A 16,127-nucleotide genomic window follows, 5' to 3' on the forward strand; every position below is an offset into this window, starting at 1 on the left:
GTTAAAAGAAGCCTAGCAATGTAAAGAGGTCCTGTACCAATTCTGATTGCATAGGCGCTGTAAAAGATTGCACTGCCCTTCAAGCAGTCCCTTGAAAGCCCTGCCATATGAGGTATGCTGGGGGTAGGGTTTGGGGAAGAGGAGGTGAGTCAGGAGCAGGGGCCACATCTGGAACGGGGCCCCAGCATGCAGCTCTGCCGAGCTTGCAGGCAATGCCAGGGCCCATAGGACACCCCAGAGAGGCTTCCAGGACTTAGAGAAGCCCCCGTGGCTATGTAAAAGAGGCCAAGAGCCTCTCCATCTGCTGGAACAGCTCAGGATTGTGAGGGCACTAAAGGTGGTTGAAAGCCACCTTAGCTCACTTGCTGCCTGAGTTGAAATTTCCCATAGTTTTTTCCCTGTCCTTGCTGGTTGATAGTAGAAAAGGAAACCACTTCTGTATAGAGCAATGATTAGAAATGACTCTTCCCTGCTCTGCAGTGTCTCTGGGATGAGCCTGCCTTCTGCCTGCGTACATCAGTGTCTCTGTACAATCTGTCCTTTCAAAAACTAAACCAAGGATATTGGCAGGACACACATCTCTCAGCAAGTGCAGCACCCATTCTTAATCAACTAGGGACAAATCCTGCAGGCCCTACTCAGGTAATACTCCCATTAACACTGAAGGCTTGCTGACTTCATTGGAAGGTTTGCTTGAGTAGGAGTGGCCTGAATTGACCCCTCACTGTTGTGCATGTTTTTCCCCATTAGTTCATACAGCTCATGTGACTTCTTCTTATATCCATCATTCCATTTTTCTTTCCTATTAGAGTGAACTTGGACACAGCCCTCCTCCTGCCTACGCCCCTATGTCAGGAGTAAGTATTTCACTATCAACCTTCATCCTTTAGGGTTTTTTCATCTTTTTAAACCTTCTGTTTCCTCCCCTATTCTCTTCATAAATTCCTCAATTTACTCCAGTGCCAACAATGACTAGAATTAATACATAGGTTGGGCAAACCTACCAAGTCTCTCTAATCCCAGTCTGGATTCGTCAGGAAGCCCAGAGTTCTATGGTATTATGCATCCCAAATGGGTGAGCATACTTCATAAAAAGGATCTAGGTAAAGTGCTTTGATGAGAGTCTGTTTTGTCATGATTCTGAAAGTGATGTGCTCATCCCAACGAGCAGTTATTAGGTTGAGCCAAAGCAATGAGTTGATGCACCAATGGGAAAGCATCTTATCACGCTAAAATTCAGTTCCCAGTGGGAACAGTATATAGTTTACATGACTGCTCTTTGACTGTTCACACCAAAACCAGGCCCACTCTGAATAAAGACAGTTCAGAGATGGAGGCTTTTTCTCTCCTCTCTGGAGGAAGGTTTCCACCAGGTCAGGTTTAAGGTTTGTTGTTAGGAGAGCATTTGTTCTCGCCAGCCCAACAGTGAAGGAGACCTACACATTATGGTCCCTGTTACTGTATATCTCAGTATTAGGCCTTGTATAGACTGGGGACTTGCCCTACTACCAGCTGTTGGTGGCCAGCAATTTGTGCAGTTGCATCCGTGTAAACAGGCAAAACAATTACTGTCTCTGCTGGAGTTCCAGTCCGGCCAAAACCCAGGTATGCACCACCAGTGCAAATAGAGGCTTTGTGTATCTTACCAGAGGTTGCAATGTTGGCAAGTCTCCCCGGCCTAGACAAGGCTTTGACCATTCAATAAAATGAAGCATTGAGCCAACACTGATGTGAAACCAAAGGAGCTTCCAGATCTGTGTTAGTCAGTTGCTTTATTTTGTCCTTCTCTCTTGCACCACTTTGTCTTTCTCACAGAACCAGTTTATGTACAGAGGTGGCGGCTTTGCTACAGAACAAGGAGTGCCTGTGCCATACAGAGCTGTCAGCTGCATCACTCCGGAGGCGCCAGCCATCCAGGGGGCCACAGCAGAGATCTTTGACGACACTTGCTGTAATGGTACGCTACGGAAGCAGGTGGCCGCCCTCGCACAAGAGGACAGCAGCACTCAGAGGTACAGTGCTGACCCAACAGTGTTTGTACCGGAGCGGGGCCAACGGAGTGAGCTGGATGAAGATGGGTACATGACTCCAATGCGAGACAAACCCAAAACAGGTAAATCTCTAGCATTTTGCAGTGAAAGATCTGACTAAGCTAATCACAAATTTTTGGCTGAAACACACACACACACACACACCCAATTCCAGCATGCATAATTACATGTTCCTACTGTATCTAAATTCCTTCTGTGTTTTTCATTGGAGAAATTATTGTGGACTTTCCTGAGTTTCTAAAGAACTTACATTATGTGACTGGTACTGTTGAACAGCAGCTAAATTCCATGGCCCAATATGTAGAGCTGGATCGTGACTTCACAGGTGTCCAGGGGAGCTGAAAAGGATGCAAGGAGCTTTTGCTCATCTGCACCCTCATTCAGCAAAGCACTTGAGTGTGTGCTTAACTTTAAGCATGTCTTTAAGTGCTTTGATGAATCAAGGCTCAAGAGAGGTGCTAGTCAAAAACCTTGTATAAATTATCTGATTGGACTGTTTGAGATTAGTGACTGTACCCTCCTGAGAGGGGGAAGGAAGAGTTGAGAGTGGGGTTTAGTTGCTTTGAAACAAGGTGTAGCCTGATAGATTTTTATATTGATTATTGATTAATCTCTGAGCCTGCAGTGGTCAATATGTGTTCAGTCTCGTGAGCGGCTACAGCATCAGGAAGATTGTTACCAACATTATTAGAATGAGCGAGCCAAGGAACACACAAGAAAGAATTGCAGTTTATCATGAGTCCCTTTATTAACAAATCCACCCAGCTGATAAACAATCCTGCAACCAGTGAAATACAACAGCAGACAGAGAGGTAGTACAAAGTGTCTTGCCCATGATTGTCATCACTCACAATTCCGGAATGGGAGTCATTATCTTCCTCAGCATCATCTTCATCATCCTCTCCCATGTCACACAGGCTGGTTTATGCCTTTTATAATGAGTTACACTGACATCCACTGGGGTTCGGACGTATTTATGAAGGTTTCAACCTCTTTTCCTTTGGTGTTTCCACACTCCATTACATTTGAGATGCCCTGTTTTTCACAGGCTAACTTGTTAGTTCCCAACATACTCGTTAACATTGAGGTCCATCAGTCACCTTAACAACTTGTGGGTAGCACATCTGCTGACATCCTAGGTCTGCAAAAATCCCCAAACTCTTCTAACCAGCTTGAGCTGGTCCATTGCAATATACATTTCCTAAATACCAGCAGGTAACACATCTATTACTGTAACTGTTTCAGCTTGTGACACAGAGTCACTCATTGGTTAGCTGCTCATGTCAGCCTATCTAGGCCTGAGGCCTTGTTCATCTAAGCTGAATATCTTACAGACTAAGGCCTCTTGATCCTCTGTTGTAACATTAATTAATATTGATATTTCACCTCTATGTCCTACATGTACCTGATCTCTTTAATCCTTGACTACAATGGAATATTGTACATTGCACCCTCTCCAGAGGTGCACCATGAGCTACCCTGGCCCCTGTTCCCTGGAGACAATGGCCTGAATCATCACTGCCTTGCACCTTGTGTGGAGTTCTGTACTACTCACACCAGAGTGTAACTGACACACTAGGTGCAAGGCAGTGGAGATTCAGGTCTGTTGTGCCTACTTTCCAGTGAGGTGCATACCACCCCCTATCCAGGGCTGTGGCTTAATGCCACTCTTAAGTGCATAATCTAATAGGATGCATTGGGATCCTTCAGGATGAAAGACAAAATCCATTCAAGAAGTGGATTTTATCCAGCTGGTTTTGGACTTGAATGAACAGGATACTTCTGACATTTCTCACTGCAGATGTCCCCCATCAGTGATGGGTTTTTTTTTTTCCATAGTTAACCTCCAAGCAATTCCATTTACAGTCCACTACCCTTGCAAACAGCTCCATTGACCTCTTGGTCACCCTGCCCTCTCTGCATCCGATGTGCTTTGTGTTTTACTGTGAAACACTGTTTCTCATAGAGCGCTTCTGAGACCCTGTAGGTCAGTTAACATATGGTAACCAAGGCCTGAGGGCGACAGGCTCTGTCCTCAGGAGAGAACTCCTAACAATGTTGCATTACTCCAGAAGAGGTGTGCAATATCTCCCAACCATCTAGCCTGCCAACATTTTGTTCCTAACAGGTTTCTGGTGAAAATTGAAAATCCTTTGTGCTGTTGTGTGAGGGTGACTTAACCTCCTCTTCCCTCCAAGCATGATGTGCCATTAACCTTTCCTCCTTTCAGCTGTGACCTTCAGTATTATTTACATCACGGGGTTGACATTTTGTACTAATTTCACATAGTCCTACTCTTGGTTTAGTGGTTGCTCAGGAACTCTTCTGTGTCCCGCTCCATGCTAATTAGAATCTTTGTTCCTCCACATTCTGAGGCCCTTTGTCACTCAGTCGGGGCAGCTTTTAATTAGTCAGATAGCTGTGTTTTTAATAAAACAGCCATACAGGGTTAGACTGTGGAAATGTTTATAGTACAGAGGAGACTTAAGTGGAGATAATGCTAATCTAGCATTTTCTAGGTGCTGAGATAGTGGTGAGTTTCAGTGATTTAGACAAGGTTGCACAGAGAGTCGATGGAGGAGGCAGGCATAGACCCCAGTATCCTCCTTCCAGTTCTTTGTTCAGTGGGCCATACAGCCAGCTCCTCTAGAGAGTGGTTTGTGGTTAAAGCACTGGGCTCAGAGAGACCTGGGTTTGGTTCCCAGTAGGGCTGTCAAGCAATTAAAAAAAAAATTGGGATTAATCACCCTGTTAAACAATAACAGAATACCGTTTATTTAAATATTTGTGGATGTTTTCTACATTTTCAAATATATTTATTTCAGTTTCAACACAGAATACAAAATGTACAGTGCTCACTTTATATTTATTTTTATAACAAATATTTGCACTGTAAATAACAAAAGAAATAGTATTTTTCAATTCACTTAATACAAGTGCTGTAGTGCAATCACCTTATTAAAAAAGTTGAATTTACAAATGTAGAATTATGTAAAAAAATAAACTGCATTCAAAAATAAACCACTGTAAAACTTTAGAGCCTACAAGTCCACTCAGTCCTATTTCTTATTCAGCCAATTGCTCAGACAAACAAATGTGTTTACTTTTGCAGAAGATAATGCTGCCCAATTCTTGTTTACGTCACCTATTTTGGATTGTTATCAAGCAGAAGCCATCATCAGTATGGACACATGTCCTCTGGAATGGTGGTTGAAGCAGGAAGGGGCATATGAATGTTTAGCATATCTGGCACACAAGTACCTTGCAATGCGGGCTACAAAAGTACCATGCAAATGCCTGATCTCAATTTCAGGTGACATTGTACATAAGAAACGGGCAGCCTCATCTCTCATCAATGTAAACAAACTTGTTTGTCTTAGTGGTTGGCTGAACAAGAAGTAGGACTAAGTGGACTTGTAGGCACTGAAGTTTTACATTGTTTTGTTTTTGAATGCAGTTATGCAACAAAAAAAATCTGCATTTGTAAGTTGCACTTTCACTATAAAGAGATTGCACCACAGTACTTGTTTAAGATGAATTGAAAACATACTATTTATTTTGTTTATCATTTCTACAGTGAAAATATTTATAATAAAAAATAATAATATAAAGTGAGCACTGTACACTTTGTATTCTGTATTGTAATTGAAATCAATATATCTGAAAATGTAGAAAAACATCCACAAATATTTAATAAATTTCAATTGGTATTCAATTGTTTAACAGTGCGATTAAAACTGCAATTAATTGTGATTATTTTTTTTAATCACGATTAATTTTTTTGAGTTAATTGCGTGAGTTAACTGCAATTAATCGACAGCCCTCATTCTCAGCACTGCCACATACTCCCTGGTGACCTTTGACAAGTTACCTAGTCTCTCTATTTCCTGTCTCCTACCCTTTTTCCATGTTTAGGCACTAACCTCTTTTGGGCAGAGACTGTCTCCCATTATGAGTCTGTACAGCATCTGGCTCAGTGTGGCCCAGATCTCAGTTAAGGACTCGGCACTATTTGATAGTAGTGAAGTGAAGATAAGTATAGAGTGCTGTAACATTTGGGAACCTTGGTCTGAAGTTTACATTCAGATGAGCTGCCAGTCAGAGATGCTTGCTGCTGTGTGGACACATTACCATGTGTTGACATACCTTTTATTTTTTTTAGATTACCTGAACCCAGTAGAGGAGAACCCATTTGTCTCTCGACGAAAGAACGGTGATCTTCAAGCTCTGGACAACCCCGAGTATCACAGTGCCCCAAATGGGCAGCCCAAAGCAGAGGACGAGTATGTGAACGAGCCATTGTACCTCAGCACCTTTGCTAATACCTTGGAAAACGCAGAATACCTGAAGAACAATGGGCTTCCTTTGCCAGAGAAATCCAAGAAGGCCTTCAACAACCCGGATTACTGGAATCACAGTCTGCCACCGCGAAGCACCCTCCAGCACCCGGACTACCTGCAGGAGTACAGCACAAAATATTTTTACAAACAAAATGGACGGATCCGGCCTATCGTGGCAGAGAACCCTGAATACCTCTCTGAGTTCTCCCTGAAGCCTGGCACTGTGCTGCCCCCACCACCCTACAGACATCGAAACACGGTGGTGTAGTGACATCAGTATTACACAAGTAGAGAGGCAACCCCTTCTAGATGCTGGCCTTTCTCTCTTTCTTTCTTCCTCTCTCTCCCTCTTTGTCTCCCTTGAGCTTTCTCTTTTTGCCGGTTCACTCACTTTGATATTTCCAAGTAGAAGGACACCTTTGAGTCATTTGCTGATTGGGTTAGGAACATGGAAGGAAAGAAAGACTTTCCAAGGCCAGGTTTTGGCCTTTCATTCATTCATTCAGTCAGTCAGTCAGTCAGTCTGGCATTTCTCACCTTTCACAGACCCTGAGAGTCAGAAGGTCAGACAAGCAAGTGAATACCAGTAAAGGCCAGTGGCATTGTTGCCTGCTGTCAAGTTAGTTCTCAGTGATTCAACTCAGATGCTGTAGGGGAAGTCACACAGTGTCTGTTTCTGTCAGCAGGAACCGAGGAAAGCCTGTTCAGCATTCCTGGAAATCACAATGCAGTTTCCATTAAGAGGGAAAAAAGGACAATTTTTATATCACATGTGATAGCATAATAATTGAGATTTGAGAAGCCAATGTCTTTCTCTAACACTTTCTATCCTGGCAGCTGAAAACAGCTAACCCAGCTTTTCATAACCATTCAGTTCTTCATCACAGCCATCAAAGAAATAACTAATAAAATAAAAAATGAGGAGACTTTGTCTCTGGCCAGTCCCCTCTTCTTAGCCACTCCCACAGTTTTATCCCATTTCCTAACAGCAAAGACTTTCACTAGAAGCTCCTGTGCATGACAGTGCAATTTTTTTGGTACGTGTCGCAATGACAACAAGTATTTTCAACAGAAAGATCCCGTCAGGAAAGGAAGAAAACACAAAAAGCTGACATCCTCCATTGAAGCTAAAAGAGAGGCCAAGATCCGCCATTTATATGCACAGGGCCTCACCTTCATGTTTTATACCTACTTAAACAAACAAACAAAGTACCCATACAATTTCTCCTCTCTTTCTTTCTGCTCATCGATTAAGATAGTTGGGGATGCAGTAGGCAACACTGAGGACAAGACAGAAGGAGGACAGTTTAATAGGTTCAGGAAACCTGGTGGTGGTCTTAGGGATGGTGCCCTAAGGAGTTCTTTAAACTGGAAGAAAGACACTGGAGTGGATAAAACGCACATAGCAGTTCACTGGAAAGTTAGTTTGCACTTAAGCTATGATTTTATTTGTCCTTGCTCTGAACTGTTTTCTGGATTTTGAACGAAGCAATATGGAAGCAACCAGCAAAATAAAATAATTTTAAATTAAAAAGTGAAATTATATATAAAGGACGGCTGTGGAAATGCCAAAATGAAACAAGTCACGTCTTGGGAACAGTATCCGCTGGTTCTGAAAGGCCAGTATATTGACTACTTCAGAGAATACAGTGAAGGAGTAACCAGTTCAAATGCTGCTGCACGAAGGAAAGGCAGAGCAAATAGTGAAGGGGATTTGGGGAGAAGAAGGGCCAGGTGTGGCTTGGGGCCTAGCAAGGACTATAGTTTTCTAAAAGGAGGATTTCTCCATCACGTAAGCTGGTACATACAAGGTTTTTAAAGTCAGTATGTGCATGACATACACAGCTTTCAGTCAAAAATATAAACAATGAGTTGATCTCCATGCACTTATTTCCCTTTTGTCAACTTCAGCTTTCACAGGACCTTTGGTTTATTCCCCTCCATGGCTAAAAATATTTCCAGCCAGAGTTTATGAATTATTTTAGCATCAAAACAGAACACCACATGACGTGGAAGAGAAGAATGGGGATGGTGTCTTGCTTTCGATGCACTACGTTTCTAGTTGTTTAGGCTTTTAAAGAAAAGGTATCTATCTAATTAGACTCAAATTCTAGGAGAGACAACAATATTCCAATTTATGCACTTTAGTACTATTAAAATGAAGGCCCTTTGGATCATGGAACCCAGCAACAGGGGTGAACAGTCTGGAAGCAATGTGAATTTTCTCTTAAATCCTAACATTTTAATGGACAGCCACCATGAGCTCCCTGCCATAACCCTGTCAGGGAGATCTGACTGCTCAAATTGAAAGAGGCAGACTGGAGAGTAAGCCCCAACCCTCAGCCTCAGTCTGCCATCTTAAGTTAATTTTAGGAGTGGATGTCATGCTGTGTTATACAAGCAACCAGTGATTGCTTCATGAAGTGACATTTCATAATTGCCTGACCCCCTCCCCTCCCTATTCCCAGGGCCGCCATGCAATAATTACTTAATTGTCTGTGCCATAGGTCGTGCTAGACAAAGTCAGCTCTGGGCTGGAACGAGACCTTAGATTTCAAACCTGGGTTCTTAGCCTTGTACTTTGAAACATAATTTGTGGATGGTCCCTACAATGTCCATCAAGATTTCAGGTCAAGGCTGGTTCAGCCAATGTGGCATTACTGAATTAGGTGTTTCAAGTCAATCTGAACCAGCAAAACTTAATTACCAGCTGCTGTGCACTTATTAAGGCCATAAACCTTGTATGTAGATAAATGGTTTATAAACAAGAACAAAAGGTCTTTGCAGCTATTTAAAGGAGGCCTAGTGGACATGTGGCCACATAATAAATCAGTTTGTTCTGGCAGAATGAAATGAACAGCTGACCATTAAAGCAGGAGTGCCAGGCATCTGAAAGAAGGTCTGTCTCTGTGGTGAGGTCTCTCCTGCTCTTGATGCATTCCCATAACTCCCAGTGAGGTTAATGAGAGATACAGGTGAGCATTAGGGGAAATTAGACCCCCTCAGACCTTCAAAAAACATATGCCAGTGGGAGCACTCAGAGTGCGTAATATTAAGCCTCCTGAAGTGAGAATGGACAAATAAAAAAACTCATCCCAGAATTTTATCATGTCCCTTTTGTGACTCAGAGAAAGCTTAGAATATTAAGGAGGGCTTGATCTCCGTCACTGAACAGATGTAAGAGAAGAGTAACGTTCTAATGGAAATCTACGTACAGGTTGTGTATTTGTTTTTGGAGCAGTGTGCTAAAAGACTGACTGTGAGAGAAATGTGCACACCTTGAAAATATTGAAGGCAAATCGCTCCAAGGATCTTAGAATCCAGCTGCTAATGGAAAGTAGGAAACCTGTTTTGGGTTCTTTGATAATTCAGTAATGTCAACATTAAAAACAAGCCTCGTTTTAAAAAATGAAGTGTAAATATGGTTGTTCTTTAACAGTTTAACTTTTTTGCCTCAAAGCATTTTAAGAATTATTTATTTACTTTTTAAATTGTTGATTGTGGCTAAAATGCACTCAGTCATGTGGAAATACAGCGGCTCCTTGCAGGGAGCATGAAACCCAGAAGCGGGCACACAATTATAGGCTGAGCAGTGTCAAATGTATCTTAAAAAGAAAAACCAAGCAGTTAATACAACAAATGTAAACACAGTCTGTGAAATGCAAAGTAACAAATGACTTCCATTTATGTATCCTGGGTTACTGGTTTGGGTTAGTCCTGTTGCCAAAAATTGCCTTTAATAAGTCATTGCTCTGGGTACAAGGTATTGACCTAAGCATCTAGATTCTTTTTTTTTTTTAAACCTCAAGGGATGATTAACCTTGACCTACAAAGTCAATAGTATGTTTTTTTATATACAGGCTGAATGTTTTCAACAGAAATATCTAGCTATGGTCTGATCCACCCTCTTGTAAAAGCCGAGCACTCCCAAGAATGAAATAAATAAATCTGTCACAGCTAGGTTTAATTTTAATTATGTCGAGGGGAGGCCACAGATCGTGACAGATGTTCTATTTTTTTCGTTGGAAAACAGATGCTTTTCACCAATAATTTCATTTAAACTCAGTTTTTCTATGAAAAACAAGTTTTGACTGAATTTGTTTTGCTCACCTAGTCAAAACTCAAGTGCTATTCCTGTCCCTAAAGTCCACAGTCAGTTTTTAATGACTTTATAAGCATATTTTCCTATTTTGAAATGTTTCTTTTCCCCCTATTGCTGGAGCACAATGATTAATTTTTCAGAGGAAAAAGTATTGTCACAGGCAAACTGAATGAAAGATAAACACACTGTTGGTTTTGTTTTGTTTTCAATCTCTTTCCAAGCTAGGTGTTATGTGTAACACTAGTAGGTAAACAAATTTTAGACAAAAAAATGTGATTTTTTTTTTTGATTGTGCGAAATACCATTGGACTAAACATCAAGTCAACCACATCCTTTTTAATTATTTGGGAGGAATGGAATTTGACTAGATTTTAAATTGGCAGCATCCCTTGTAACACATTCCTTTTAAATTGACAAATGCAAAAGATTCTTTAAATCGAGTTTTTTTTTCTGTTCAGTGAAAATTACCTTGTTAAGGTAGAAAACAGTGGAAATAATCCGAGCCTTAGATCAAGAGATGCAGATGTACTGCACTGCTGCAAGGACTAACCTCAGACCAGAAACCTTCCTAATTGTGTTGAGAAACTCTGTGTTAAGACTGCCAGCTGTTCTGCAGCTTTTAATTGACTGATGCCATCACCTGACTGTACAAGTTGCAGCCTGATCAGCTTGTGCCATTTATTTCTGTGGGTTGGTGAACTATGGGGAGTGTCCTTTGCTCCTCCCACAGCTTGTAGTGCTAAGGGGAACTCCCCCTAGAAGAGGCTGAAGAGTACTCCAGGTTGTTTCGGTGGGGCAGAGTAAACTGGTCCGCACACATTAGTGACCCGATCCTGCACGCACTGAAGGCAATGGGACTGGCGTATGACCTACATGGGAAACCTTCCTTCGCTCAACACTTTGCAGGAAAGTGAACACTCTGAGCCTGCATCTCAAGTGCCCTGCACCGTCTGTAACCACTTATAGCTGTGCAAAGTGGGTAGGAGATACCTAACCTTTGGTGTAAGCGACCCGAGACTGGTGCGGGGACCTGAGGCTTAATTACTCCAAGGCACCTTTGTACAATGGAGGCCTGACTTCTCATTTGCACTAAGGCTCTTTTACATCACAGTGGCAGCATGCAGGGACTTTAAATGAAAGGATTCCTTATGCAATGAGCAAGTTATAAGAGAGTCTTAGCACCACTCTGAATCAGGCTGCCTCTACTCTGGGGTCCTGCCCCTTCCCCAGTGTAACAGCCTCAGGGTTGCTGTAACTTAACCTTTGTTTTCCACCGCTCCCTATGTATGTGACTTGGGATGCCAAGGCTATTTGCAGGGCATTCAGGACCCCCCATCTGATCTGCTCCAGGGGGCTGGGCCAATGTAGAGCTATTTGCCAACTATGGACCGGGGGGTGATATTTGCCAGAGGACCTTGATTAGCATTAAGGGACCTTGATTAGCATATTACACCCATCCACGTTTTCCTGGTTGTAAATGCAAGGTGGATGCAGAGGTGCTATAGCATGACTGCCCGTTTACAGAGTCAGTGAGGGTGGCACCCACTTTAAGGCCCCTTTACACACTGATGTATAAGAGCCTTTGTATAAATGAGACTTGGACCCTTTGTTACCAGGATGCTGGTTGGTTTTTGAAGAGTTACTCCAGGTTGATGCTGTCGCCTTTTATTTTTCACTCTGTAAACACCTTTTTAAAGGTAAGTTCTTCTTTCAGTTGCAATAACAACATGAAGCCTGTAAATTTAGTTGTATCAGTTTCCTGCTCCCATTCAAATCTGCCACTTGTAATTCACTCATTGCCGTTGACCTGCCACTGCTGCTAACATTTGTTGGAATGTAACCATATCTGTTTGTTTTAGAAAGATGGGCCTATGCAGTATTGCAACGTGCTCTTCCTTTTATTTTCACGCTTCATAGCGTGGTAGAGACTGGTGCAGTCTAAGAGGGCAGCCTTTGCCTAGTGTTGCTTTTTTTTAGCTGATTTTGTTAAATTTTATTTTCAGTGAGCTTTACGCAGATGGGTAGGAAAAGTTATTTGTTCAAATACATTTTTAAAAATAGAGGACAAATGCACAGAAACAAAGTTGTAGGGCTGGAGGCACTAGCTTAGACTGTCCAAATTAGTTTGTCGACAAACATCCCCGCCACCCCCTGCCACTTCCTAGTTGGTATTCTAACACTGTGCCACTTCTTTCAAAGATAAGGGCCAGAGTCAGACACCCTTACTCACAGGAAGTACCTTACTTTGTAGCATTAATGGCACTGGGATTACTCAAGTCATAAGGTATTATTATTTGTATAGCAGAAAACATCAGGAATTGGTGCTGGGTAGTGTGCATAGATATGGGTCCCAATTCAGGAAAACATCCTGATCCAAGCACTCGCGGAAGTTCCATTGAAGTTGGTGGGATTATGCACATGCTTCCAGTTAAACTGGTTCCAGTCCCACTTATTTTACAAATTTTAGTATATGACAAGAAGCAATAACAGATGGCTAGAGAGGGGGAATAGTCAGATGCTCGTGATTAGTGAAATAACAATGGTCGCAGCTGCCTAGTCATGTCATTGGTGGTAGTCACAAGAGTAGTACAGCATGAGTAAACCTACCCAAAAACAATGAAGCATCAATTCCTCAGTAGAATTTAGGTGCTTAAGTCCTGTACCTACTCTGACGGGAAAGCAATTTCATTCTGGTTGTTTCCGGTGTGCATTGTTTGCAAATACTTCCTTTCCAGTGGTGTGAGAGCCACGTTACCCTTTCAACCTTTGTGGGGCGGAAACACTGTATTTTCCATAGCACTCCGAAGACTCAACCATTTTGGGAAAACCACAGTAACAAACTGTGAATGGTATTTTATAAGTAAGTGTAGATATGTAAGCCGTTCTTTTGAAGTAAGGTACTATGAAATATGTAGCATAAACTGGTACTGCTGTTAAATGGGTTGATTATTAAACTGAGCAGCTGTGTAAAGGGTAACTAACTTTGAATGCACTAAAACCACCCGCCCTTTGAAGATGATACAGCTTAGATGGCCTGTGTATATGCTGGAAGCTATCTTTTTATAGGTTGATTTTTAGAAGGGTTGGCTTGGAATATCAGCATATCTGAGTGGCCCCAGAAATCAGAGCTGATGAAAATATTTTCTAATGTTAAAGAAAAAAATGTAGAAATTAAAAAAACAAAGCAATGTTCACAAATTCTTTTTTTATCCATTTTCAGCCAAAGTGTAGAGCAGTTTGAAATATTACAAATTTTGAATATAGAACTGGGGGGCAAAAATCAGAAAAATTGCTATTTTCCCCATTTCAACCCACTCTAATCCAAATACGGCTTTGAAATCCACTGCTTAGGCTCACCTCTATACATTCCTCCCTCTGAAAGGGCTCAAGGCTATATGATAGGTAGACTTTCAAAAATTTGGCTTCAATGGGCATAGGATCAATGGATCAGATTCCAAGAAAGGTCACACCAGAGGAATTAGATGAGTCTACAAGAATAGATGTCCTATTCGCAGTGCAAGAAACTTGTTGAGTTCATTGTCCTTTCCCATCCCACTCCATCTTCTCATCAAAGCATCTCTTGTAGAGTCAACATGGGGTGCTTAACTGGAGGTACCTGAAAAAGGCAGAAATTTAGAGTGTTATATTTTTTAGCCAATTCTCTGTGTTCTTAAAGTGTAAAAATACAAACAAAAAGATATCTGCCTTGTGAATTACCTTCAAGGAAAAGAGAAGCAACACCATGTTGGAAGACGCCATCCTCATTCACATGATACAGTGCACTCAGAGTTAGCTACCTTTTGAAATAAACAAAAAACTACTGTATGTTAATTTGAAAATGTGAATAGTATTTTTATAGCTTGTTAAAGACATGGCTAGTTGCATTTGTACATAAGGATAATGTTGTTTTTCTTTTCCTTTTGTGGACATCATTATTCAGAACATAATTGTCTTTAGGGTTGATTTGTATATAAGTAATTTGCTGGTGATTTATTTCCCTTTTTAGCTTTTATTGGAGATATCATTTTGACATTCTGTGTGACTCTGTGTTTAGCACTATTGTGGTACGTTCAGACTTTCTGCACTTGCTTACACAGTAACGTATGCCAATTGTGTGTGGCGTAATGTTACTTTAACCTTTTGTCTCATATTTCAGCTATGAAGGATTATGCACTGTTAAAATACATACTGACTTGGGTTAATATTAGCTCTATATTTTAGTATTATTTCCCTTTGCCTTGATTTTTCATGGGTTTTTTTTTTCTTTGGAGGCTGGGGAGAAACCAGTGGCTCTTTTCTTTGTCTGATTAGGATCTTCTTTTCAGTGTACACACTCCCAAATCCCTCCTCCTGGTGATAGCGCTTTTACCTGTTTGTTAAGACAAATGTAGATTGGGACCTGCTTAGCTCATCCCCCACTGATCATCCCAGCCGAACAATTTGAAAACTGTTCTGCATTTTTGTTACATGAATCTGTCAGAAATATATTTTTAATTTAATATAAATGAAATTCAATAAAATATGAAAGAAATGTTCCTTTGTGCGCCTCAGATTTTTCATCGATGGCTGCATGATTGCAGCATCTGAGTATGCCTGTCTTGGCATAACATAGGAAAAAGGGTAAATATCCTGAAATGGTCCATTTATTTCCCCCTTTGAAAGATGGAAACAGAAATGCAAGATTGTGGCTTTCCCTGTGCAGTGGCGCCAGCAGCCTTTACACAACTGTCATTCCATTCCCTCAGTGCATTGGCTTCTGGAGTAAGACATTTGCAACTAATCTAGACCACTAGAAGATTACTTTCCCTTAAAGTAAAGGAACAAACTGCATCAGCTACCCAGGAAAGGGTCCCATCCCCCAATAAACAGAGGGATGAATTTGTTACTAGTCCAGCCCCCTGATGTAGAGAAGGGACTTGAATTGGGATCTCCCACATATCCTAGATAAATGCCCTAACCGCTATGATGTACTGTAATTCTCCCTGGCCTAATTACTTCATAGACAATGAATAGTCCTTGCGCCAGGGAAAGCAAACAGTGATGATATGGGTGATTGGTCAGAGCACTCCCCTATGCAGTGGGAAACCCAACTTCAAGTCCCTGCCCCACTGAAAGTTATTTGTTAAAACTGGGAGAGATTGAGAAAGGCCTGTAACAGAGTCTGTCAACACATCACTAGTGCTGTCGTCTGGGCTGGGGAGACCCAAGTTCAAATCTCTCCTGCACAGAGCAGGGAACTGAACATCCAGTGGGGCTACCGCAAACCCTACGGAGTGGCTGGTAAGCCACATCTGAAATGATTTACAGGACCCTTCCCCACCCCCAGCACAAACATATGAGCTACATTTGCTTATGTCATGGTATAATTCCCCACTCTGAACCTTAGCATCCAAAAGATGGGGTACCAGCATGAATTCCTCTAAGCTCAGTTACCAGCTTAGAACCTGTAGCGCTGCCACCAACCAGGAATTCCAGTGCCTGGTACACTCTGGTCCCCCCCAAAAAACCTTGCCCGGGGACCCCCAAGACCCAGATCCTCTGAATCTTAACACAAGGAAAGTAAACCCTTTCCCTCACTGTTGCCTCTCCCAGGCTTCCCCTCCCTGGGTTACCCTGGAAGATCACTGTGATTCA

At 41.8% G+C, this 16,127-nt stretch overlaps 1 protein-coding gene across 6 annotated transcripts in view; it reads left to right on the forward strand.

Moving 5' to 3' along the window:
- The window catches only part of ERBB4 (erb-b2 receptor tyrosine kinase 4), a 1,018,488-nt gene extending 1,003,475 nt beyond the window's left edge, over positions 1 to 15,013 (forward strand). For 3 of the 6 annotated variants that reach the window (XM_050916103.1, XM_050916107.1, XM_050916104.1), the window contains 3 exons: positions 810 to 857; positions 1,816 to 2,113; positions 6,214 to 15,013. In XM_050916103.1, coding sequence (XP_050772060.1) covers positions 810 to 857; positions 1,816 to 2,113; positions 6,214 to 6,659 — 792 coding nt within the window. In that variant the 3' untranslated portion in view covers positions 6,660 to 15,013. The remainder of the gene's footprint in view (positions 1 to 809; positions 858 to 1,815; positions 2,114 to 6,213) is intronic. The other 3 variants (XM_050916105.1, XM_050916109.1, XM_050916108.1) reach the window with 1 other exon arrangement.
- The last annotated feature ends 1,114 nt before the right edge of the window (positions 15,014 to 16,127 follow it).

This window comes from Gopherus flavomarginatus, chromosome 10 (genome assembly GCF_025201925.1).
Source record: "Gopherus flavomarginatus isolate rGopFla2 chromosome 10, rGopFla2.mat.asm, whole genome shotgun sequence".
NCBI lineage: Eukaryota > Metazoa > Chordata > Testudines > Testudinidae > Gopherus > Gopherus flavomarginatus.